The sequence below is a fragment of the Sporisorium graminicola genome, chromosome SGRAM_1 (genome assembly GCF_005498985.1).
Source record: "Sporisorium graminicola strain CBS 10092 chromosome SGRAM_1, whole genome shotgun sequence".
Taxonomy (NCBI): domain Eukaryota; kingdom Fungi; phylum Basidiomycota; class Ustilaginomycetes; order Ustilaginales; family Ustilaginaceae; genus Sporisorium; species Sporisorium graminicola.
Window position 1 is genome coordinate 1,511,878 of NC_043719.1, and position 24,063 is coordinate 1,535,940.

The window sequence follows — 24,063 nt, forward strand, 5'->3', positions numbered from 1 at the left end:
CACGGTCAGGCAGACGTTTGTGTAGACCCGCGCAGGGCCACACAAAGACCGTGCGTTGCAATGACAGTAGTGCCTTGTCCCCGGCATGGATATCGAAGCCGTCTGCGCTGTTCGGGCCATACTGTGACCCATGAGAGAGGCAGCTCTGGCTCCTCACGACTCGTGACTCATGCAGTCTCACATGTTGTCACCATACAACACAGTAGGCCGCGGTCTGTGTTTCGCGCTTAAATTTGTGTGTCAACGAACGGCAAAGGGTACAGTATAGTACAGAAGAACAGGCGGGATAGCCGCGGAAATTGCATGCCGAGACCTGGTTTCTAACAAAAAGCAGCGTAACGTCACACGCGGCCTTGGTTTTTTCTTGTGGTTCTCTCCCGCTGCACGGCACGCCCTTCCAAGAGAAGAATCTCTTGCACTTGCTTACGGCCGCCTACTGCATTGAGGTTCCAGTTTAGACTGCTTCTTTTCGCACTTTTGGATACAGTGACGTCCTCTGGGCTTATCAGCAACCTTTCGAGCGATCTCCCGGAAGATCGTGGCTCGTAGGCTTCAATGCAGACGGACGACGGCGGCGACGACGACGACGGCAGCAGCGGTAGTGCAATAATTTAGACGCCAAGGAACCAAGGGACTCGGCATCGTCATGCATGGCACTGACAGGCACCGAGCGGTGTTGCTAAGGTCCGAAAGGCATCGCTGGGACCCCTTCTGAGAGGGCAAATGGAGTTGCAAATCCGGTTTTTCAATCGCCACTGCTGAGCGCGGATCGTTGACGGCGCCGCGAGCTGCGCGTCCCTTGATGAGTAAAATTTTCCGATTTGACAGACTGACTCCGCGGTCAAACAATTCTGCTGCTTCTGTTGCTCGGTTGCTCGGTTGCTGCTGCCGCTGCTGCGGTCGCACTTCCACCCTCGTGATCACCATTCACCCACCACGAACATCAGCAGCAGCAGCAGCAGCAGCGACCTCCACCACGGAGATGGATCCTATCACACTCGCAAACGTCACCGGGGATGCCACAAACGCATTGCCCAAAGGAACACCAGGAGCACAAGCGATCCGACCAAGCCGGCTTGTGGACTGGGTTGAGTACAAACTTAAAATCCATTAATCGCCGGCAGCAGCGGCGGCAAAGCACAATAGCCGTTGAGCAACGCTAGACCCTGCTCGCATGGAAGCGACAACCCAAAAAAAAAAAGATGCAATCTCGCGTTGCCGGCGATAGCTTTCGCGTTCGAATTACACCCACCTTGTTCCTCCTGCTGCCTGCCGCTCTTTACCCCGGCACGGCTGCGTTTGCCGTCGGACATTCGGCTCTATCTCAACCCTTTCCCGCCTTGGCTGCGTGTCGGAGAAACACGTCCGACCCACACCACACACCTTACTGCAGACCCCGCGTCCAGCTTAGAGTTTAACTTAGCTGCTCGAAGTGCTAGTCGACTTCCTGAGCTTGCCGCCGCCCGCCGTGCAACTGTGACTCCGACTTACGCCGGGCTCAAACCTGCACGCCATCAGCTTACACCTATCCGCGTACGCACCTTGTGGTTGCACAAGCTCCACTTTGCCCCTCCGCCTGCACCTCTTTGCTTGATCTCATCTCATTCGATCTGCCGATCCGACCCACATACCACCTAGATCCTCGAGTTTCGCAGGCGTCATCGTCTCACAGGGCAAATTCTCATCCACAGGCAACGTCGCTCGACATCTGGGTCTTCTACGCCTCTACGCAACAAGCCCGCCTTTCCGGTAATAGCACTGGGAGCTACAGATTCCATTGAGTGTTGGTTGTATAAGCTTGTGATAGATATAGATGAAAGACAAAATGAGAAAATAGCAGCATCAAAAGTTCTTGATACTGTCGCGGACACCGAGCAAGAACTTGCCCATGCCACGTTTCTTGGGCGCTGCCGCTGCCGGGGTTGCTGCTGCCGTTCCTGCCACTGCACCGCCTTCCGTGCTGACTCCTTCGCTAGTCTTGCCGCCTCCTCCGCAAACAGTCTTACCATTGCTGCTTCCCGTGCCGCCACTACCGTTCGTCTGTGTAGCCGCGACAATCTCTGCTGCCGGCGCGGCGACACCGTCACTTTTGACCCTATGAAGACTGCTCGTGCTAGTAGACGCGTCTCGTCGCATGCCCACACTCGCACTTGGCTGACTGACGTCAGCCTCCGTGCTAGTCGCACATTTGTTTGTCGTTGTCGTCGCTGTCGTCGTTGATGAGGACGATGACGTCGGACGTCGGAAGCGAGAGACGAACGATGCTGCCACACCACCCGAATTGCTTGAATTCGACGTGGTGCTGCCAACACTCACACTGCGCTGGCCCACTCCATGAGCAACAGCAGCTGTGTCGGCAGCTAGACGCTGCGACGGCTCGACTTCGCGGGGTGCCACCCTAGTCACCTTGCTGCCGTTCGCGCAATCCGACAGCAGGCCGAACAGCTGACTGGTGCCCCTGTCCGCCTTGTCCAGTCCTGCTGCCACGTGCGCATCCACGCACTGAGCAGCACCGTCGACCGAAGCACCTCTATGCACCTCGCCAGAGCGCGTGGCCGCCGCCTCCCTTCGCTTCTTATCCTGCTGCGACGGCCCATCGCCTCCACCAAAGATCCCAGCCAGATACTTGGCGTCGACCTCCTTCTTGGTAGGCGCTGCCTTTTCGCGCTCCGAGATCGTATCCAGCCCAAACCCGCTTCCACGCGTTCGATTGCGAGACGACAAGTCTTTGCGCGTCAGAGCAGCAGGCGCCGACGCAGTCGAGTAGACGCTCGAGGTGGCCGAGGTCACCGAACTGTGGCTCGAGGTCGAGGTGCCCGAAGAGGCAAGCGACGACAGAGTCGCGGCCGACTGGTTGCGCTCCCGCCACGACATGACGCGGCTCCGGCCCGAATCTTGAAGAACAGAGCTTCCCGTCTTGCGTTGCTCGTTCATCCTCTCGCGCCGCATAGCTGCAGAAGACCAGTTGGCAGCAGGTGTTGATGACGATGCCGCCTCATTGACATCATCGCCGGACTTGGAGCCTCGAACTGCGGGCAAAGCGGTCGACAATGGTGCCTGTCCGGGCTCTGCCTCGGTTTGAGCCAAGCTTTGCAAGCTGTACCGCGCTGCCGCCTCGGCCGTCGGCTTGGACAGGGTGATCTGCGGTGATGTCGCACCGTCCAAAGCATCGCTTGGCTTGGTCATCTTACTCATCTGTCTCGCCAGATTCTCCGAGGCTAGCGCCAACTCGCGGATGGTGCGCTCACGTTCTCGAGCTTTGACTGCCGGATCGTTGGCGTCAGCATCCGCCATGCCTTCCACCGACTGCGATCGCTTCAACTGTTTGGCCAGAGTGCGACCCTTGCGAGCGCCACGCTTCCTCCGCTTCGAGTGATTCGAAGTCGTGGCGCTCTCAGCTTTGTCGCCATCCTCGGTCTCGCCTAGTATATCACCTCCTTCCGCCGCATCCTCGTGCCCAGCCTCGTCGCGAATGCTTGCGTCGCCGTTGTCCGCCTCCCTTTGACTAAGCCTAGCAGCATCGGCTCGGTCTTCGCTGTCTTTGGCCAGAATTGTCTCATTTGAGACAATCCCGCCTGTGTGCGTGCCTGTGCCCTTTCGAGCCTGGTCGAGCGCATCTGCAGAGTCGTCGCCCGCAGTATCCGCAATGCTAGAGGAGGAATTGGCATGACTGACGTTTTCCGACGACATGCCAGTCGCATCGACAAAGTCCGCGTCTCGTGACTGTGCATCGGTCGAGCCGTTCGGCGACGGGGAGGCGTCTTGGGTCGCATACATCTCCTTGTTATGCTCGTCCTGCTCTGGGATCGTTTCTGTGCTTCGAACATCCTCTCCTGTGGCTCCGTACTGAGAATCGAAGGGGTTGCGTTCCGGTGGCTGAGGCGAAGGCGTGAAAGTAGGCGATGGTAGCACATCCGGCGTGAAAAGGTCCGGGTAAGGCGACAGACTGCCTTGTCTCGCAACAGCAGCAGCGAACGCGGCTCGGAAGGTGGCATCAGCCGTCACGTCGAGGTCTGGAATGTGATCTGTATCGCGCGCCAGCGATCGCGCCCTAGGTCGAGGCGAGCTCAGCATGGATGGAAGCGTCGACATGGATCCAGTGCGCGAATGGATGAGTGGAATCGTCGCATAGACAGAGGCTCCCCGAGAGATCCGGCCTCGACCAGGGCCAGAGAGACCCATGTGGTCAACGAGACCGCACGCCCAGCGCGAAAATTCGCCTGCCGAGATCCTCTTCCGCAATGCATCGTCTTCATCCGTGATGGAACAGAACACGTTCTCAGATAGGAAGCGCGCAACCGTCTCAGTGAGACCGTCAAACGACTCCATGAGGAAGCGAATAGGATCCTGGCAATAAGCAGAAAACGATGGGCAGTCCATCGACGGCTCCGTGAAGGGACTGCGATGGAAGAGAAGGTTGAGCAGAACTACGCCCAACGACCAGATGTCGGCCTGCTTGGGGTCGTACGACGATGAGACATTGTTGTGACATTCGTACGCCATGTATGGCTTGCTGCCGCAGTCAAAGTCGTCGCATTGAGCTTCGGCGGTGGCGAGGCCAAAGTCGGTCATCTTGACAATCACCTGCATGTCTTCCCAGTCACGAGTGCTGTCCAACAGCGTGCTCGTGCTCGTGTCCGGGCAGGCGGATTGCATCTCTTCGACCGTGCGTCGGTCCTCGACGATGAAGTTTTCAGGTTTGATATCGCGATGACTGACCCCTTGATCATGACAGAATTGCACAGCGTCGCAGATCTGCCTGAACATTCTGGCAATGAGGCGAACACGACGCTTTGAAAGCAAACTATGTCCAGAAGTAGAGGCAAGCAGCGAAGGTGATGGCGGCGTCGCGTCCAGTGACGTGCCTAGGACTCCGTAGTTGCCATCATCGCCCGTGGCCCCCTTGGCTACATTCGATCTCGCATCAGCGTCATCGTGATCTACGAACGTCTTTCCGTAAGGATCGTCGTCATCGTCGTTGACTGCAGAAGGCCTTCCGGTGTCTTGCGCCTGTTCGAGCCAGTAGTAGAGATCCTGGCCTGGACAGTATTCGAGAACCAAAAAGAGCCAGTCCGGAGTCTCGTAGGTGCGATAGAGCGTGACAATATTGGGATGAGCTGGGATCGATTGATGAATGGTAGCCTCGAGTCGTTGGATCTCGAGCATGTCTTCCGGTAAGTCACGCTTGCAAAGACACTTGAGCGCAAACTCCTTGCCTGGACGAAGTTGCGTGTTGATCTTGAGCTCCTTGCGCCGCCTTTCCTCGAGGGCGGGCGAGTTGTGGAATCCTCCCTCGTCCTTGCCTTTGCCGTTGGCCTTGAGAGTGGTACTCAGTAGATCCTCTGATGACGAGGCAACCATAGTGAGATCAGCGTCGTCATCTGGGTGCCTGCTCGGTGCCTCAGATGCCATGTCCCGCGAAGTAGAGGAAGGGATAGCTACGCTCTTCTTCGAGGTATGCAGCGCGGCTTCTTCGGCGCTCACCTCCTTGACGAGGTAGACCACAGCGTAGCTCCCTTCACCAAGCTTGCGAATCACCTCCAGTTTGCTGCCGGTGAGGTCCTCGTTCTGATCCACAAATCCAAGAGTGGTTTCGGCAATCTGGATAATGTGACCATCGTGTTCAAGTCCTGGTCCGAGGAGGTCACCGATCTCGAACACCTCACCGAGGGGCCGGCTCTCGATAGCATAGGTACTGCCGAAGCGGCTCAGGGGATGTCCCTCGGATGCACCATACTCCATCATCTCGGAGAGGTCGAAAAAGTCCTGCTCATGGTCGTCAGCAACGACCGAGTTGCGATCACCATCGGAAATAGCCACATCGGAAGCGGCAGCTTCGCGTCGAACCAGCTGCGCCCTCAGCTTGGCGAGCAGCGAGGCGCTGTCGAGAGGCTGTTCGAGGAGATGCGTGGTGTTGGGTGCGAAGGTGCCGGCATCTTCAGAAACTGGCGCTGTAGCCGATGCGGCCGCATTGCGTTGCTGCTCCTCAGCAATCAAGTCGGGCAGGTGAATCGACATATTGCTTTGTCGACCGCGGAGCGGAATGCGAGCAACATCATCGGCCTGACTATCCTCGGGGATGCTTTCGGCGTGGTAGAAGGGGACAGTAGATGGCGGCCGACTTGTGGGCCTGCTGAGCGAGATGGATGATTCTCTGGAACGTGAAAGGCCTCGTAGGCTCGGCGTGCGAACACGATCGTAGTGAGCCACGCTGGGCTTGAGTCCGGATACGCTGTCGCGATTCCGCAGATGCGGTGGACGATAGACTCCGATGCGAGTCGAGACGCTGGGTGAGTTGGGAGAGAAGACGGCAGAGTTCCTGCGAGAGTGCGACATAGTGTGGCCGGCGCCTGCCGATGTGACCGAGTTGAAAGAATCTCGACGAGAAGCCGAGGCTGGGCGTGGATGAGGCGACACTCCATGTAGCATGGAAGCGATGCTGTTGACCAGTCTGTCTCCATTGCTGTGCAGATGCGATTCCGGGATGGCTGCAGGATGTCGATTCGTTGGCGAGAGGGTTCGATGTGTAAGCTTTGGCGATGAGGTCGGGCTGAGAAGAACAGGGTTGGTCGTACCGTTTGCAGCCTGCTGACGCTGGGCATATGTCGAAGTGACGAGCGGAGAGCGCTTGGGCGAGGACTGCACATTGACGTTGAGGCCGCGGTTGAATAAGGAGGTGCCCGTGTGAGGAGCGTCTTGACGTGCCATGACATGGCCAGGGCTAGGAGTTCGAGGCGCCGACTGTAGCGATGCTTGGAGGTATTCAACGGGACCTCGGATGGACGGAGTGGGGCGTGCGTGAGTGTTGAGCAACGCCTCGTGTCTTTGAGTCGAGGCGAGCAGCCGCTCACTGCTAGTTTCGCGTGCGTGATTGGGAGTGCTGGGAATGCTAGGCAGCGAGCTGGTGGGAGTTAGCATCCAATTGTCATCACGGTCCTTGCTTTGCAGAGTGGGGTGGCCGTTCAGATTGGGCTTGAACGGCGTCGATGCAGTAGGAAAGAAGCGAGAGCGTTCGGTCGATTCGATGCGTAGAGGATGCAACTGGGTGGCTGGGGCGATGTTTTCGGGTTTCTCGAGGGAAGAAGAGAGCGGCCAATGGTGACGAGGAGCAGGAATAGCAGAGAATTTGGGTTTGGTGGGCGAAGTGCCGAATTCAGGTGCTCTGCCGATGATGCCGTTGCCCATACCACTTGGCTTGATCGCGTGAGGAGCGTGAGGGTCCGGATGAGGATGATGGCCTGGTACCCAGTCGGCATCAAATACAGACGCATTCTCGCGCTTGAAGCTGGATGAGAGTAGCGACGATCTTGCTTCGGAGGGATGCTCTGACAATGCAGATCCGCGAGTGGTCTTGTTGTGGGGATTAGAGATGGAGAGAGGCTGGGAATGCGTTGACGAGTGGTGATGCTGTCTCGAAGGGCCAGCGACAGGATGAGCATGAGCTCTCCAGTTGTCCTGGGCTTTCTCCTTGTCCTTTCGTTGTGTGTGATTGTCTCTTTGGACGTGGGACAGCACTGGCTGCGAAGGAGGATTGGGCTGATTTGGACGTCTCCAGCTTGGAGCGTCGCTGCTGGCAAGATGAGAAGGCATGGTGCGCTGATGCTTTACTGGGATATAGCCATGCGGTAGAAAGGAAACTGAAGGCGGTGTGTCGATTAATACAAAGGGCCGGAGCGATTCCAGGCACTCGGGTGTTCGAGCTGAAGAGAAAGCTGGTGGCGAAGCCCTGATCAAGGCAGCTGCTTTTGCTGGAAAGGAGTGTGGGGGTATTTGGGCCAACAAGCGATGATATCGAGCTGAGAATTAGGTCATTTCGAGAACGCTAGGACACGAGGATATAGACTGCGACGTGCTGCTGACACAGCGTTCCCGTAAGTCGTTGTGGTTCGAAAAGACTGGCTTGGCACCGTGAGTAAGCCGCTAGGGCTGGACCAAATCAATAAGATGTAGGGAGGCTGAAGCGCCATGCCATTGGAGGTGCTCTTCGACAACCTCTTCGAAGGAAAAGAGATGCACTGTCGACGATGCAAGGCTCGTTGGAAGGGCGGGAGCGTGACTCGACAGAACGGCGTCTGTGCCGGAGCCGGAGATTGATGTTCCTCGGCGAGTCTGGTGCTGATACGACTGCAATCGAGCCAAAAAGAGTCGGATGGAAGAGAGCTGTGCTTCAGTCACGGATGAAGATGGAAACCGCAGGGACCGGCGGCCACGAAGAACAGAGAAGACGAAGCGGAGGTGAGCACCAAGGAGCCGTCGTCGCCGTAAAGTGCACGACGTTCGGTATAACCTGTCGCTGCCAGTTGCGCAAGCGAGCGGACAAAGCTATTGGTGATGGTAGAGAGGTGATAGTGACGGTGATGAAGCCGCGTTGTTCGGATGGCAGGATCGAGGAAGCGTTCGAGGACCTTTCCAGCTGCGGCTGCGGCTGCGGCTACGGCTACGGCTGCGGCTGCTGTTGCTGTTGCTGTTGCTGTTGCCTATTGGTAAAAAGAGGGTCCGGGCGGGCCAATGAAGGATGATGCACGCGGTCGCACTCGAGGCTGCAGTTCAGCTCTGTCCTGGTTGCAAATAACACTCGAAAAAAATTTGGGAAAAACACATGGTCGTTGCATCACTGGCTCAGAACTAGCCTATAGCCGAGGCAAGAGACGAGAGAGGCGAGAAAGGCCAACCTCGTGACTTGCATGAACTCACTCTCGAATATTTAAAAGGCAGCCTAAAAGGTGTGCTTGGGTTGACCGATGCAAACGCCTAGTCCAACGCCATCCCAAAGCGTGAGAGTCCTTGCTTTCCTCTAGTCCTCGATCACAACGCTTCGGGGGTGTAGAGAGGGTTCAACGGGTGTTGGAATGAGTGCGAATGAGCCCCAAAGGTTGCTGCTGCCTTTCTAATCTGATTCAAGCATCAAGCCAAGGATCGTCTGACCATGTTCAAACTCGGTATTCTTCGGAGTGTTTCCGACAAGACAGCACCGCTTGGCCATTGAGTGTATGCGCGTGGCGCTGTGTCACTGACAGCATCGGGCATTGTAGCCGCAAGCTTTCCTCATTGTCTTTGGACAGCATCGGCAGACGTGACCGGCTGACTGCAGTGAACGTACTGTACATGTGACCTCATGGTCCGCTGCACCTGCCTACGGTCTTGCATCGGTCCAGGCAACATGCATGGAACAAGCTCGACTTGACGCCTCTTTCTAATTGTCCCATTATTTGTTACGGCGGCAATTGCGCACACTGGAAGAACGAAATTGACGGACCTGTTCACGTGATTCCTTCCCTCTCGACCCTGAACTGAGCCAGCCATATCAACACACCAACACAGTGTGCTGCTGCGTTTTGTGTCTCTTTTTGGAGCTCTGTGTGCCTTGCATTGACGCAGCTCGACTTCATCTAACACCAACACACACACAAACTCTCTCTCTCTCTCTCTCAAAATACCCTATCTCAACCACAACACCTTGCCTCTCGAGGTTGCATCAACTAGAATCAGAGGTAGCAGCTTGTATCTGTCGCAGTTTCAGCCGTACCAACAACTGCAACAGCCGCGTCCGGCTTATACCACCATGTTCAACAGCAGAGCGTCGTCGAGCGCGGCAATCAAGCGCCTCACCATCGAGTACAAACAGCTTTCCACCGATCCCAACACGCTCTTCCCTGCTGTTGGCCCCATCTCGGAGGACAACTACCTGGAATGGGAAGCTCTCGTGCCAGGGCCAGACGGCACACCTTTCGAGGGCGGCGTCTTCTCCGCTCGCCTCACTTTCCCGGCCTCGTATCCCCTCGAGCCACCGACCATGCGCTTTGAGCCCCCCATCTTCCACCCAAACGTCTACTCTGACGGTCTTGTATGCATCTCGATCCTCCACGCACCAGGCGATGATCCAAATATGTACGAGTCCTCCTCCGAACGCTGGTCGCCCGTTCAGTCGATCGAAAAGATCCTGCTTTCTGTGCTCAGCATGCTCGCAGAGCCCAACGTCGAGAGCGGTGCCAATATCGATGCTTGCGTAAGTCTTCATAGGCGTTCCTAGCCCTTGTCCCAAATTTCGTTCAATACTGACTCGGCACCTCATTCCTTGTCTCGACAGAAAATGTACAGAGACGACCGCGAAGGTTACGAAAAGATCATCCGCGATTCTGTCAAGGAGCAGCTCGGTCTCTGATTGCGACTGTTTCTCTCTCAATGCAAAACGTATAACCGGCACACATCCCCAAAGGTCTGGGCTCTGATTTTGAGTTGGAATGCATTGCAGAACGACTGCTGATCAGTCCATCCAGTGAAGAAACAGCAGTGCAAGGCCGCTCCCCACCAAGAAGATGGACAAAAACTTGTCCGCCTCTCGACTGCGCTCCCTTGCTTTGCGCAGCTCTTCGTTCCCGCGTCCCACCTCGGTACCCACGCCAATTGCTTCGTCCAGCAGCTGATCCGTGATCTCGCCCTGCTGTTCGAGCTGCTGCACCACCTGCGTCTGAAGCTCGCTGATCTCGTACAACCTCGACTCGGCTTTCTTGATCGCTGCCAGATCCGACTCGAGCGACTTGATCAGCTCCGAAGACTCGTTTTCAAACATCTCGATCTGTGATGCCGAGAGTTGTGCGCTGATGTCCTTGCCTACCAATCCCGATTCTGATTCAAGCTCTGGATTGAACGAGCCACCTACACTGCCATGGATCACTGCGGGGGCTGATGCTGTCCCTGAAGATGCTGCGGTGCTTGCGGATGCGCCGTTGGCGTGCTGTTGCAGTTGGAGCCTCGAATTGGCTAGCGATTTTGTCTTTTCACGCTGTACTCTGAGACGAGCTTCTTGCATATCGCTCTGCAGCGAAGACGCCCTGGACAAGAGCGTCGAGAGGTACTGTGTGATGGACGCCCGGTGCGCCGAAACGAGCGAAGAGGCCAAGATGGATGTTGACGAGTCCCTTGCTGTCGAAAGAGCGAGAAGACTGTGAAGCGGAGAAAGCGCCGTCGGCGTGGTGGGCGCATTCTTCTTGCGAGCTTCTTCGGCGCTCTCGAGCTCCCTGATGCTTTCGAGACATCGCTTGATGACAACCTTGACCTGAAAGTCGATCTCGTCCCTCTGTGTGTCGCTCAACGGCCCTGTGAATGCCTTCCACTTTGCGAACGCGTCGCCAGCCGCATCTTCCGGGTCCTCGGGTGTGTCGTGACCTTCCAGTCCTTGACGAAGATGATGGACGCGCGTCTTGTTTCCGAGCGCCAGGTACTTTCGACGTATCGAATACAAGAAGCCAAGCAACGAGATGATGTGTTTTCGGATGAGGTACGCTTGTGTCAACCACTGCTTGTGTGCTCTCACCACATTCTCGGGGGGATCTTTACGCTTGAGCGAGCGTGAACTTTGCCCAGACGAGGATGAGGGTGGGTATTCTTGTCGTCGGTGCGTGATGAGACTGCGAAAGTCGGCAGTCAAGTCGGTTGCTGGAGGCACTCGTGCCCTGCGCGAGGCCGTCATGAGGGCTGTGATTGAGAGCAGCTTCTACGGTTTGCCACCTGAGTGCGACTCTTATGTGATGAGGCGATGATGGAAAGCTAAAGGTAGCGAAGAGTGCGATTGATCATGAGTTCGAGGTCGATGTGGGTGATGATGAAGTGGAGAGTCAAGCATGAAGAATTTCCAACTCGCGTTGGCGACATGTGATGGCCCGCGCTCAAAATCTCGGAAGAAAAGCAATCCAACACCTGTCCCATTCGCCCAACTCTCTTGCAGGCAACATCACTTCTACGACGCCCGAGGACTCACCCCCTTTTCTCCCTCGTGGCAGCAATCATGCTAGGGTAGTTCAGGCTTGGCGAGAATGGATCGTGCGACCAGCTTCATCTGGCTCTGTGGGCTCCCCTGCCTGCTTATCCTCGTCGCTTGGCGAACAGTCTCATGCCCTTACACCAAGGTCGAGGAGAGCTTCACAATACAAGCGGTACACGACATTCTCAGCTATGGCATTGGACCCGACGCCTTGCCGCGTTACGATCATCAAGTCTTTCCAGGAGCTGTACCGCGCTCGTTTATCGGACCGATTCTGCTAGCTGTCGTATCGTACCCTTTCATCCTCTTCTCGAGGTTGGTCGGGGCGATAGAGACATCGGCAGATGTCCAAGTCATTGTCCGACTCTGCCTTGCATCCGTCAACGCCGCTGCCCTCACTTTCTTTTGCCAGCAATGCTTCGTCTCGTCCGCAGAGATTGCTAAGAGGAAAGGTTCGCCAGAGCGAACAGACGAGCGATGGCAAGCCGGGTTGTTCTTGCTCATTTCGGCAGCTCAATTCCACTTTGCGTTCTGGGCAAGCCGAACAATTCCCAACTCGCTCTCGCTGCCATTTGTCGTCGCTGCGCTGGCACTCGTCTGCCGCAGCATTGCCATCCCAAATGACAGCAAACAGCGCACCTTGTCCGATGCAAAGGCAGCCATCTGGCTGTTGACTTTCAGCACCGTCGTGCTGCGCCTCGAGATTGTAGCCACGCTCATCCCTGTGGGCCTGTATCTGCTGTTGACGAGCAAGATCAGTCTGTGGACTGGCCTCAAGACTGGCATCATCGCCGGCGCTTTCAGCGTCTTCCTAACCACGGCGATCGACACCTACTTCTGGCAGGATTTGGTGAACTCAGGAGCCCAAAGCATCCTCAAAGTGTTCGCTGTGGCTCTGCTAAACCTCGTCACGGATGGTCGGCCGTACCCTCTCTGGCCCGAGCTTGATGCTCTGCTCTTCAACGTCGTCGAGGGCAAGAGCAGTGAATGGGGTGTCTCGCCCTGGCATGCGTACGCCACGTCACTGATTCCCAAGCTGCTCGCATTCACAGCTCCACTTGTTGTCATTGGAGCTTCGCAGCTGATCAAGAAGAGCAGCACAGCTCTGGAGGCAAGAGCTAGCTTCTTGTTACTCACAGCTATGACGCATATTGGAGTGCTCAGCATGCTGGGTCACAAAGAATGGCGCTTTGCGTTCTACATCGTACCTGCTCTCAATGTGGTAGCCTCCATCGGAGCCAGTAAACTGGTTCGATCCTGGCCCGGGAAAGCCGTGCTTGCAGCGCTGCTCATACTCCAGGTGGGCTTGAGCTGGTTCACAGGCCACCTGAGTTCCATCAACTACCCCGGCGGAGACGCATTCGCGATCATGCACCAGCAAGTTCAGTCCAGCCCGGAAGGGATTGCTCGCGGTCCGATCATCGTTCACGTCGATGTGCTACCAGCCATGACCGGAGTCACTCTATTCGGCTCGATTCACTTGGACCGCACACGCTCGACCGGATTACTTGATCGCTTCAGTGGGGTTGTGCCAGCTTTGTGTGGATCGGGACAGTGCTGGGTGTACGACAAGACCGAAGATCTGCCCGTGTCTGGGCCTGAGGCTGCACGAGCATGGTCTTCCTTCACGCACATCCTCACAGAGACGCCAGAGTGCCGCATTCTCCGATCGCAAGCTGGGAGAGAGGTAGCTGATTCTGATCAGCCGTTTGAACCCTTGGCGCCGCCTGTCACGTCGTTCAGCGGACTGCAGCGCAAATCGTTTTCGCAGATCAAGACCGACGTGCTCAGTATTCCCAAGGCGCTGCTGGGATTTTCCGGCCAGAGGCCTGAGGCAGGCACTATGATACGTCTCGCATTGCCTGTGGTCATCGCTAAGAATCCAGCCGTGTGGCTTTGTCGTCGCAAGCCAGACAGGCTCTGAAGTACTACTCCAATCTAACAAATTTGATACAAACTCCCGACCCCGAGTCCCGCACGTTGCACCTACGCTTCTCCACCTTTTTGAATTGGTTGAACTTTCTGTTTGCTACGCCCCCCATCCTAACATAAAGACGCCGCCAGATCGACAGCGACAGCCGAACGCACATCATGTCGCAGTCACATTCGGAGCTTCGCCGTCAAGGCAAGCACGAAAAGGCTCGAACCAAGATGATGGAGGAGTTCGAGCGTCAGAAGGCCGACCTTGCCAAAGAATCCGAGCGCAACCGTACCAGCTCGGATCGCTTTGTGGGTAAGAATGACTCGATGGAGGATGCGCTCAAGAAGTCGACTGTTGGTCTTGTGCATCTTGAGGACTTTCAGAAGCTGCGATCCGAACTCGAAGAGGAAAAGCGGAGAGAAGCAGCACGCACCAACGAGCTCAGAAGTGAAGAAAAGGTCGCCAAGAAGAACAAGAAGGTCAAGAAGGAGCGCGCAAAGCTGTCGTTCGCATTCGACGAAGACGAAGACGCTGCCGCAGGGCCATCGATATCGAAAGCGGAGACGAACGTCAAGCGCAAGAGGAGATCGGACGACAACGCGGCCAACGGTGACAGCCTCGATGATATCGACAAAGACTCGCAGCCCATCACCAAAAAAACAAGTCTCAAGAACCCCAATGTCGACACGTCGTTCCTGCCAGACAGAGACCGCGAAGAGGCAGAGCGTCGCATGCGCGAAGAGTTGCGCCAGGAATGGCTTCGCAAGCAAGAAGAGATGAAGAAGGAGGAAGTCGAGATCACCTATTCGTACTGGGACGGCACGGGCCATCGAAAGACTGTCATGTGCAAGAAGGGAGACACTATCGCCCACTTTTTGGAACGATGTCGACAGCAGGTGTCCGAGCTGCGCGGAGTCTCGGTGGATAGCATGATGTATATCAAGGAGGATCTGATCATCCCTCACCACTATAGCTTCTACGACTTCATCGTTAACAAGGCAAGAGGCAAGTCGGGTCCGCTGTTCAACTTTGACGTACACGACGATATCCGATTGGTGGCCGATGCAAGCGTCGAGAAGGACGAGGTGAGTGCGCTGAATCTTGCTGCAGTTGGCCCTATAACGAGCAGAAAATTAAACTGACCTAATGCACACCTCCGTACAATACAGTCTCACGCCGGCAAAGTGGTGGAACGATCCTTCTACAACCGCAACAAGCACGTTTGGCCTTACAGTCGTAAGTACCCAGTCCAAGCTACTCTCGCCGGTCATGAAACCGATCTGCTGACCTCGATCCAATTTCCGCTCCGTTGGTTCTGGCTGATCATGCAGGCTGGGAAGTCTATGATCCCAAGAAGGACTATGGCAACTACACGATCCATGATCGAAAGAAATAGCTTTCAAAACGACCTGTACTTGTACGAACATCATACAACTAGAGAACACCCCATCAAACTGCTGTTGAAGGCTCAATCAGCTTGCCCGACAACGTTCCAGCCATCTTCTGTGAGCGCTTTGCACGCACTGTCAAAGTCGTGCTGCTTAACGCAGATGTAGTCCGTGTCCCATGTTGAGACGGCAAAGATCGAAATGGAGCGTTGGGCCAGGCATTTACTGAACTCGAGCAGGACACCCACCAAATGAAACTGCATGGGTCCACGAATTCGAAATGCTCTCCAGGGCCCATCAATGCCATAACCATCTTCTTGGCCCTTGCCATCTGCAGGCTCGAGCTCGGCTTTGAGATAAGACCAGCTTCGGTCCGCCGACACAGAGACGAGGATGCTCAGCTCTCGATGCGTGCGTGAGACCGTGCAGAAAGATCCCTTTCCTTGAGACATTGCCGGGTTAGAGAGAAGGTCCAGTATTGTCGGTGGTACTGGTGAGGTAGGTGGGAGGCGAGCAAGCATGAAAGCATCCGGCTGAATAAGGACTGCAAACGAAAGAGAATGAGAAAGGAGAATGAGGAATACAGTCAGAACACGGCTCAGCTCGAGCGTCGCAGGTCGAGGCTATCGGTACGAGTGATACTCGCCATCAAGATTCGGGTAGGACGACTTCTTGGCCTGCCATTCTTGCGCTGCCTCGATATCGTTGATATCACCCCCTTCCATGTTGGACTGTGAACGAGCTAGTGGAATCGGTCGCACAAACAGACGCTGTAGGTAGTGTAGTTTTGAAGCCCGTATTAAAGGGTCCAATTTCTTAGAGTCAGTCGGGGTAAATTTTGCGGCCAAAGGGCCACTATACACGCCACGCAATGCAGTAGCGTCGCACGGGTCAATCTTTTCCTCGTCTCATCACGCTACTGTATCCATCTACAATCCCTCCCAAGTATCTCTGCGGGCGGTACCCCACCTTCATAAAAGCTCGGTCTTTGACGCAGCTCGGAGGCTACGGCTGGCTCGCTGCGACATTGTCTGCAGCACCCGCGTCGGTTGAACAGCCCTTGAACATCTCAGTGGGCGCGTCAGGCATCACACAGAACATCAACAATGGCGCAGCCGGGCGACTCAACAGCAGCGGCAACAAAGCATGCTGCTACGAGGAATCGCGCCGACACAGGTGCTAGCCTCTCTGCTCCTCCGTTCGGCACTTCGTATCGCTCAGCCGCCGGCAGCTCGGTCATCTCAAACGGTAGTCTTCTCGACCTCTACGCTCGCTCGCCCGGCTCCTTTCCAGAGTCACTCCAGTCAGACATCGCCTTTTCCAGCAATCCAGGCGCGCCCACTGCTGAACAGCCTCTGGTGTCTGCTGTGTCTTCCAATGGCATGCCGATGACTCCGACTGCACGTGGCTTCCAGACAGCAAGCCAGGATGCATCGACATCCACTCCTGGCTTCTTTATGCCTCCCAGCGACAGCAATGCTTCTATCTGGACTACAGCTTCAGCTTCCGCAACCGACTCACTGCCACAGAGCAAACGTGCTTCCGTCGCTGGATTCGACGTTGACGCGATTCGCAGTGTTCAGCCTGCACACGATATCCCAGCTTCCGACACGGCAGCTGTCGATTTGCCGCCTCCCCCTCGCATCGGCGTAGCAGCGCCGCAGGAGGATAGCGATGGCTCGCATTACGACGAAGACGAAGTACCAGACCACGATTCGTTCGATCAGTCGGCAGATAGGACCGCTGAGCCTTCAGCTGCTCGCAAAAGCAATGCCGCCAACGAGAACGACCGGGACGGAGAACAAGTCTTTACTAACGCATTGCCATCTCCGCCTGTGCCCAGGCGTACCAGCAGTGTGATGCAAGACACGTTCAACATCTCTCCCAGTCCCTCGTTGGGTGAGAGCATGGCCCGCACCGCATCGTCGACAACCCGCCATGCAGCCTCGCGCTCCGGCTCTGGTCAGCTTGTAGCCGATCAGATTCCTCACCGATGGAGCAGCGCAGAGTTCCGTGACGACGCTCCTGCTAAGCATCCTTCGCGGCAGGCGGCTTCGCCGGATCGAGGGCCTTCGTCTTCCCAGCCCAGCCCAACGAAAGGGACCCTCCTTCCTGTGGTCAACGAAAAAGCAGGCCTGTTGGCACAAGGCAAGGCGGCTAGCAGCCGGTCTTCTCACGAGCCAAGCCTTGACGAGCAGATAAGACTTGAGAAGGAGCTGCTTGCCGAAACCGATGCATCGCGTCCTCGTACGCTCAAGGAAGCGCGGGAGCGAGCCAAACTGCGCAGACAGCAGACCGACACAGCATCTCCCCCTTCAACTGCCGCTCCCACCAAAGAACCGTCAGCAGCGATGTCGAGCAATCCACGCCAGGGTGCATCCCTTCATGTTCGAGATGTCGCGTCCTCGATGAATGTCACGGCTGTTGATGACAATGGCTCGCGCAGTAGTATCGACTCCAAAGATCGTCCTTTGCGCAATCCGAAGCGCGTCTCCAATCGCGAAGGCTCCCTTGCTGCCGATCGTCGTTCGCTCTCGGAGCGCTCGGCGCCGTCCGACTATTCGCATAGCTCCTCCGGTGCCGAGGGCGCCTTTACCTATGATGAGCCAGCAGCACTGGCCAGTCGATACCTCTCCACGGCTGCGGAACAAGACCAGCAGGCCACGAGTATGGACGATCTCACCGACGCCGTCGATAGTGCTATGAACGATCTCAGTTTCGGCGACGGCGACGAGACGCTCTCTGCGAATGAGGAGTTCTCGACTCCCATGCCACCACCCAAGCCGCAGGATGATGCGCGTCCTCAAATCCCGACGTCGCTGCCTTCGGCGAGAAGCTTGGCAAGCATCACGGGTGTTTTGCCGAATGATGCCACGGACGCTGTCAGGTCCAGTCCGCTGGCCTCGCCAGCAAGATTTACAACCCACACGCCCAAATCAACTTTCTTTCCCTCGGGGGCGAGCCACTCGCTGTCGACACCACCGCTCGGCTCTCCGGTCCACCAGCGTACAGCGCAAGTGCCGTCGGCACCTCAACAACGCTCCGGCCCCGCCGTTCCCAGCCGCATCGATGTCTACGGCAAAACGTTGCCAATGCCGAAAGCGTTTGCGAGCAGCGGCATCATCGTCGACAAGAAGCGCAAGTCGTCCTGGGAGCGCGCTGGCACCTACGCACGCTACACGAACGAGCTTCTGCATCTGCAGACTGGGTTGAGCCTGTGGATGGAAGCAGTGCAACGGCCAGCGATGCGACAGCAGCAAAACAGTCGTCCCAACCAAGCTAAGCAGACCGACGACTGGTTGGCGCAAGGAACGCTGCCAAGATCGATGCATGTCCGAAACGAAGGGTCGTACGCAGACTCGGTTCGGTCCGATATGACTTTCCCCATGCGCGGCGACGGTGCCAAGGCCAAGGAGATCGTTTCAATCATGCCCACTATGGCCGAGTCGTCGCCTGTTCGCAGTCCCATCAACTTGCCCTATCCTGGCGTTGTAGCTCAGCAGCAACAACCGCCACGATCCAACTCGACGCAATCTTTCGTCTCTGTTCCAGCATCCCTTTCGAACGCTGACTCGCTCGCCGGGGTTGGCAACAGCTCGCGAGGCTCTGGGCTAGGGGGCGGTGGGAATCGATTCTTCGGCGGACTCGGTCGCAAAGGTAGCAAACGTACGCAACCCTCTGCTCCCGTGCCGAGCGTTCCTGCTGCATCGCCCTTGTCCTCAGCTGCTGCGGCAGTGGGCGGATCTCGTGCGTACCTCGCAAACAACCGTGCTAGCCGTGGAACATCACCGGGTGCGCCCGGCGGAGCGGCAGCAGGTGTGGCGAGCGGCTATCTGTCGTCGGCGAGGCAAAGCACGGATACGTTCGAGACGAGCCATTCGAGTCAGAGTCGGCCTGAGAGTCCGGCGACGGGACCTGTGCGCGTCAGCGGTCTGGGGCTGGGTGGTTCCAGCGGCGAAGTCGTGTCCAGCCCGTTGGCGTCGAGCTCCACCGGGCGACTGGACTCTGTTGCAGAGACGAAGGTGAATTCAGCGTTGCGTAGCACGCCGATAGCTCCCGGGGCGAGTGGCACGACCGGTCTGCGGGCACCTCTAGGTCCACGTGCGCCCAACTCCAACCCTCGACATCCGCAGGACATGTCACGCATTGGCTCGGGACACAGCCAGACGGCAGGATCTACAGGAGCAGCGCCCATCACGCCCGTAACGCCCGTGACGCCGATTACGCCAATCACGGGTGCATTCGGCAGCGGGCCGACCTTCGTCTCGCGCCTGGGTGGGGGCAGCTTCAGCAGTTCTGCCGGTGGAGGACACACGTCGCGCTCGCCGGGTCGAGAGGGCTATTCTTCACCCGACTTCCTTCCCGTCCCCACGCGTAGGACGAGCGATCTGTCCGGGTTATCGCCTGCGTCGCCGCCGCTCTCGTCTGCTACTTCTCACGATGCGGCGTCCTCCCCCCGCCTGGGTGCTGGGCTGCGCTCGTCGTTCTCGTACGGCTCGGTCAGGGACCGTATCCGTCGTGGCTCGGACACTGGCACGGATGACGAGGCGTTTCAGGCGGCGCTGACCAAGTTGGGCGATATTCTTCCGGATGCAGACGAGCAGACGTTGCGGTATTATCTGAAGAAGGCCAAGGGGAATGATTTGACCGCGATCGGCGATTATTTGCAGGATCAGAGCTTGGGCAAGTTGCCTAGGTTTTAGGCATTGAGCAGCTGCTCATGGCTTAGAACTCGCGCGATGGCGACGTCAGACGAGCCTGTTCGAGAACATCTCACCGTCACGTCGACTGGGAAGATTCAGCTCGATCAAGCACCCTTAATCAATCGACATAAGTTTGAACGCTTCCAGTAGGAGATTCGACACAGATTCGCGTGTGTGCATAGCGTGACGAGACTGGCCGTAGGCCAAAGCCGTGAAAGCAAGGAACGGCAATCTGGCTGGTTTGGCTGCAGGAAGCATTCACATCGCGCGCGCCGCGCCGCGCCCATTGTTCTGTCGTGCGGCAGACAATACCCAAACCCGCCGGCGTCTGACATGCACCATGTGGGGTGCGGCTGGGCGCGCACAGACACATTCGTGCGCTACTCCCGAGTGCGCGGGCGGGTCAGCTTGCCAAAGAGCGCATTCTGCAGTCATCACGGAGCGCCGCAAGGCGAAGGCGATGACGCAGCGTGGAGAAGACGGTCTGTTTCCTGAGGCGCGGGAAAGTGTGCGGTCAAGGCGGCGTGGTCTACAGCCTGGGTGAGGCAGAGTGAGCGTAATGGAAGGTCAAATGGGAAAGAAGGGAGAGACTGGCTATGTTAGATGTGGACAGGGAGAAAGAGAGCGACAGAAGCAACGGCGGGAGAGATAGATGAGCAGCAAGAGGCGTCGCAGAATTTGACAGCGAGCCGTCTCCAGCTGGATTATACAGAAAGGATAGGGATAAAATGAAATCAAAAAGAAAGAAAAGTCCCATCCTTCTCATCCAATCTGTCGTTGCCCTTCATTCCTCGGCTTGACATTCTGACACACGCCCACGAGATAGAAACGGCAAACATGATTCCCGTATTGATCGTATATATGAAGTACATAATGTCGTTAAGCGGAGGAGAGGTATCGAGCACTATCGAAAGAGCGAGTGCTACAAGTGCGGAAGTTCCTTATAACAAAAAAGAGAATGGAAACAAGAAATGTAAAAAGGAAGCAAGCAGCTTAGAAGAAGAAGTGCCAGACCTTCTTGTAGATAGGAGCAGCGGCAGCCTCCTCGCGCTCGCGGCGAAGCACCTCGACAGGGACAGGGTCGCGGCGACCGGTGCTGATGTCGATCTCGTCAATGGAGACAAACTTGCTTCGCATATACAACTTGTAAGGAATGTAGAACACGAAGACAACGACGGGCACCGAGATGAAGCCCATGAAGAAGGCCTGCACACGATCACTGGGCGTCATTTTACCCTCACCAATGGGCCACACCGAGGTGTAGAAGGTGAAGATGATGACGAGAATGTTGAAGGCAGCGCCGTAGAGAGAACCCCAGATTCCGAATGGCGACTTCCAGGGGAGCTCCTCGAGGGTGTGGCCGGCGCGAGCCCAAGCCTGGCGGAAGCGAGCGTGCGAGATGCAAATGCAGAGCCAGCTGATGATCGTCGAGAGACCCGAGATAGCGAGCAACCAATTGAAGGTCTGGTTTCGTGCGTCTTCACCGGAATAGATGAGGAAGCCGAGCAGACCGAAGATGAGCGAGAGCCCAACGGCGCACAAGGGTCGACCCTGTCGGTCAACGTAGCCGAAGAACGAGGGAGCCTGTCCGATGACAGCCATGGCCTGCAGAGTTCGCGAAGCAGCGTACACGGCACTGTTTCCGACGGAAAGCACCGAGACGAGGATAACCGCGTTCATGATTGAAGGCAACACCTTGATATGAGCATTGTCGAAAGCGATGACGAATGGAGAAGCCCTGGCGTCGTAAGCGCCGCTTCCCAGGCGTGGGTCGATGTAAGGGACGAGGAAGGAGACGATCAAAAGCGAAACGACGTAGAAAATCGTGACGCGCATGAAAATCTGTTTGGCGGCCTTTGGGATTTCTTTGCGGGCATTTTTGGTCTCTGCAGCGGCCAAACCGATCAGCTCTGTACCAGCAAAGGCGAAAGCGGCTGTGACGAACACACTGGAGAATCCCTTGAAGCCGTTGTTGAAGGCACCAGGATTGCGCCACGTCTCGGTGCCGTAGTACTTGCCATCGGGGCCACCGCCGACGTTAATGACGACACCGGCAATGATGAACCCAATCACAGCGAGGACCTTGATGAGCGAGCCGAAGAATTCGAATTCACCGTAGCCTCGCACACCGAACAGGTTGATGATGGTGATGACAATGAGGAAAAGGGCGATCCAGACACCCCTCGGCACCACCTCGTTGGGATCCCAGAAGGTGATGACAATCGAGGCGGCGACGAGTTCGAGAGGAAGGACGATGAGCCACTGGAGCCAGTAGTTGTAAGCCATGGCAAATCCAACGGCAGGGTCGATGAAGCGAGAAGAGTAGGCAGCGAAGGAACCAGCAACGGGGAAAATAGCACCGAGCTCACCAAGAGCCATGACGACCATGAGAAGCATGACACCGATGAGGATAAAGTCAATCATAAGGAAACCGGGACCACCGGTGGCCAGGGCACCACCGGAACCAATGAAGAGACCAGTGCCGATGGAGCCACCGAGGGCGATGAACTGCACATGACGACCGGTGAGATTCTGCTTCAGTCCACCCTCGGCATTAGGATCCCTGAACCCAGCAACGGCGTTGGCTTCATAATCCTTGGAGTCCTTCTCCTGGAACGGAGGAGGAGGGTCGATGGCGCTCTCCATCGTGTACTCGGGCTTGAAGCCATCGACAAAGTTGGTCCAGGCGCCCATGGTTGCGTGTGGACCTATCTAGGTAAAGGTAAAAGGTGGGAGAGAAGAGACACAACCGAAACCCAAGTAAGCGGGTAAGTAGGAAGGTGTGTGTCTAAAGGGTTGCGACGAATCGTGAGGTAAGGGGGCGGCGGACGAAGAACTGCAATGGCGAGGGTGATTATATGTGATACGGCCAGCGGAGGAGGTTGGCGATAGCTACGACACCCAGCCAAGGCGGGGGAGAGGCGACATGCGGCACAGTTCAGCGTGGCAGCATTTCGAAGGTGGGAGAGGCGGCGCAGCGTCCGACCAGAGATAGCCAAAAAGCCAAATTGAGGCCACACGGCAGCAAGCGAAGCAGGCAGAGCAGAGGCGAAGCATGGGTGTGCATAAGGGCACAAGGGCAGACCTTCCGAACGTAGCTTTTTCGGGCGGCGACATGTGCACTGCGTAGGTGAAGGAAGGTTCAGAAGAAAAGCGCGACCCAGCGTGGACAGGGCCAGGCACACGCTCACGCGCACCGAGAAAGAAGACCCAACGTCCAGACTCCGGCTTAACTGTTCAGATTGACACTGGCAGAGGCGCGCGATAGTAGCGTCGAGTTTTGGATCTTGCTGCACAGGGAATTTATTTTAACTTTATTTGATTTTCGAATAAAGGAAGGTAAAAAAAAATGAAAACAATTGATAGGAAATGCTCTAAGAAATCTCCCTTTCTACTCTTGCCCTTTCTCTATCTGTGTTGTTGCCACACCATGTCAACCTCAGTAGAGCAGGCAAATCCTGTGACCAGTGGAGTGAGTAGGAGATTTTCGTCCTGGCGCTGGAACGACGAAGATTGTGCCGCAGAGAAGTGAGGCTGGGGGAGAGGCAGACAAGGAGCCGGTGTTCAATGAGGTAGCTACAGGTGGTTCATCTCGCTGTTCCGCAGAAAGGAGGGCAATCGAGGAAGGGGTTGCCACAGAGAGGAGGAGAACCAATGCCAGAGCACGCAGAACTGTTATCTCGCGTGGGAGTGGTTGCGTGCAAAGTAACTGGAACGGAACGAGCCGAGATGGATGCTGCATCCAATCACAAAGCAGGTCGATTAGGCTGAGCGCTGTGATTGATCAAGAGGTCAAGGGCGTTTGGTGTCACGCTCGCATGTGACGCTGCGAGGACGGGGATTGGCCGATTTCCTCGCTTTCTCATTGGCCCGGTGTCGGCGAGCCACCGAAGCAGAGCTGCAGCCAAGGAGAAAGAGGAGAAACATGTACTGTTGTTCTGTACCGCATCCAGACCTGTCTCTGGCCTACCGGCCATCTGGTGAGACTGTTCCGGCCCCCTCAACTGGCAAAATGCAGAGATGAACTACGCAAGGCCTGTCGCGCCCTCTGAACAGCGTTTGCGTAAGGCAGTCTGGCCGCTGCCAACAACCGAGATCACACTTGGGTTTAGACGAAGCCACATCCGCGACAGCATGGCGTGGGGTGTCGAGTGGTCCAGTAAAAAACGTCAGCGATAAGGCGAACGAACTCGAGCTTGCAATGCCTTTCGTTTCGACTGGTCCAGTTTTGCCGAGGCAATTATTCCGTCTTCTAGCCAGGTTACTTGTATTTTGGAATCCAGCCTTTTG

General features: G+C 56.5%; 7 protein-coding genes across 7 annotated transcripts; 4 read left to right on the plus strand and 3 right to left on the minus strand.

Moving 5' to 3' along the window:
* Positions 1-5,330: 5,330 nt before the first annotated feature.
* EX895_000564 (uncharacterized protein) lies at positions 5,331-7,590 on the minus strand (the record flags this gene model as incomplete). Its single annotated transcript, XM_029881165.1, has 2 exons — positions 5,331-5,342; positions 5,485-7,590. The coding sequence occupies 2 exons, from the start codon at positions 7,588-7,590 to the stop codon at positions 5,331-5,333; spliced, it is 2,118 nt and encodes a 705-aa protein (XP_029742551.1).
* A 1,972-nt stretch (positions 7,591-9,562) lies between these two features.
* On the plus strand, positions 9,563-10,162 carry EX895_000565 (uncharacterized protein; the record flags this gene model as incomplete). Its single annotated transcript, XM_029881166.1, has 2 exons — positions 9,563-10,006; positions 10,088-10,162. The coding sequence occupies 2 exons, from the start codon at positions 9,563-9,565 to the stop codon at positions 10,160-10,162; spliced, it is 519 nt and encodes a 172-aa protein (XP_029742552.1).
* A 102-nt stretch (positions 10,163-10,264) lies between these two features.
* EX895_000566 (uncharacterized protein) lies at positions 10,265-11,470 on the minus strand (the record flags this gene model as incomplete). The annotated part of the gene is made up of 1 exon (XM_029881167.1): positions 10,265-11,470. The coding sequence occupies one exon, from the start codon at positions 11,468-11,470 to the stop codon at positions 10,265-10,267; it is 1,206 nt and encodes a 401-aa protein (XP_029742553.1).
* A 343-nt stretch (positions 11,471-11,813) lies between these two features.
* EX895_000567 (uncharacterized protein) lies at positions 11,814-13,685 on the plus strand (the record flags this gene model as incomplete). The annotated part of the gene is made up of 1 exon (XM_029881168.1): positions 11,814-13,685. The coding sequence occupies one exon, from the start codon at positions 11,814-11,816 to the stop codon at positions 13,683-13,685; it is 1,872 nt and encodes a 623-aa protein (XP_029742554.1).
* A 167-nt stretch (positions 13,686-13,852) lies between these two features.
* On the plus strand, positions 13,853-15,078 carry EX895_000568 (uncharacterized protein; the record flags this gene model as incomplete). Its single annotated transcript, XM_029881169.1, has 3 exons — positions 13,853-14,767; positions 14,852-14,918; positions 15,014-15,078. 3 exons carry the CDS (start codon positions 13,853-13,855, stop codon positions 15,076-15,078), a joined length of 1,047 nt encoding a protein of 348 aa, XP_029742555.1.
* Positions 15,079-16,176: 1,098 nt separating this feature from the next.
* EX895_000569 (uncharacterized protein) lies at positions 16,177-19,773 on the plus strand (the record flags this gene model as incomplete). The annotated part of the gene is made up of 1 exon (XM_029881170.1): positions 16,177-19,773. One exon carries the CDS (start codon positions 16,177-16,179, stop codon positions 19,771-19,773), a length of 3,597 nt encoding a protein of 1,198 aa, XP_029742556.1.
* Positions 19,774-20,766: 993 nt separating this feature from the next.
* On the minus strand, positions 20,767-22,467 carry EX895_000570 (uncharacterized protein; the record flags this gene model as incomplete). The annotated part of the gene is made up of 1 exon (XM_029881171.1): positions 20,767-22,467. The coding sequence occupies one exon, from the start codon at positions 22,465-22,467 to the stop codon at positions 20,767-20,769; it is 1,701 nt and encodes a 566-aa protein (XP_029742557.1).
* Between the last annotated feature and the right edge of the window lie 1,596 nt (positions 22,468-24,063).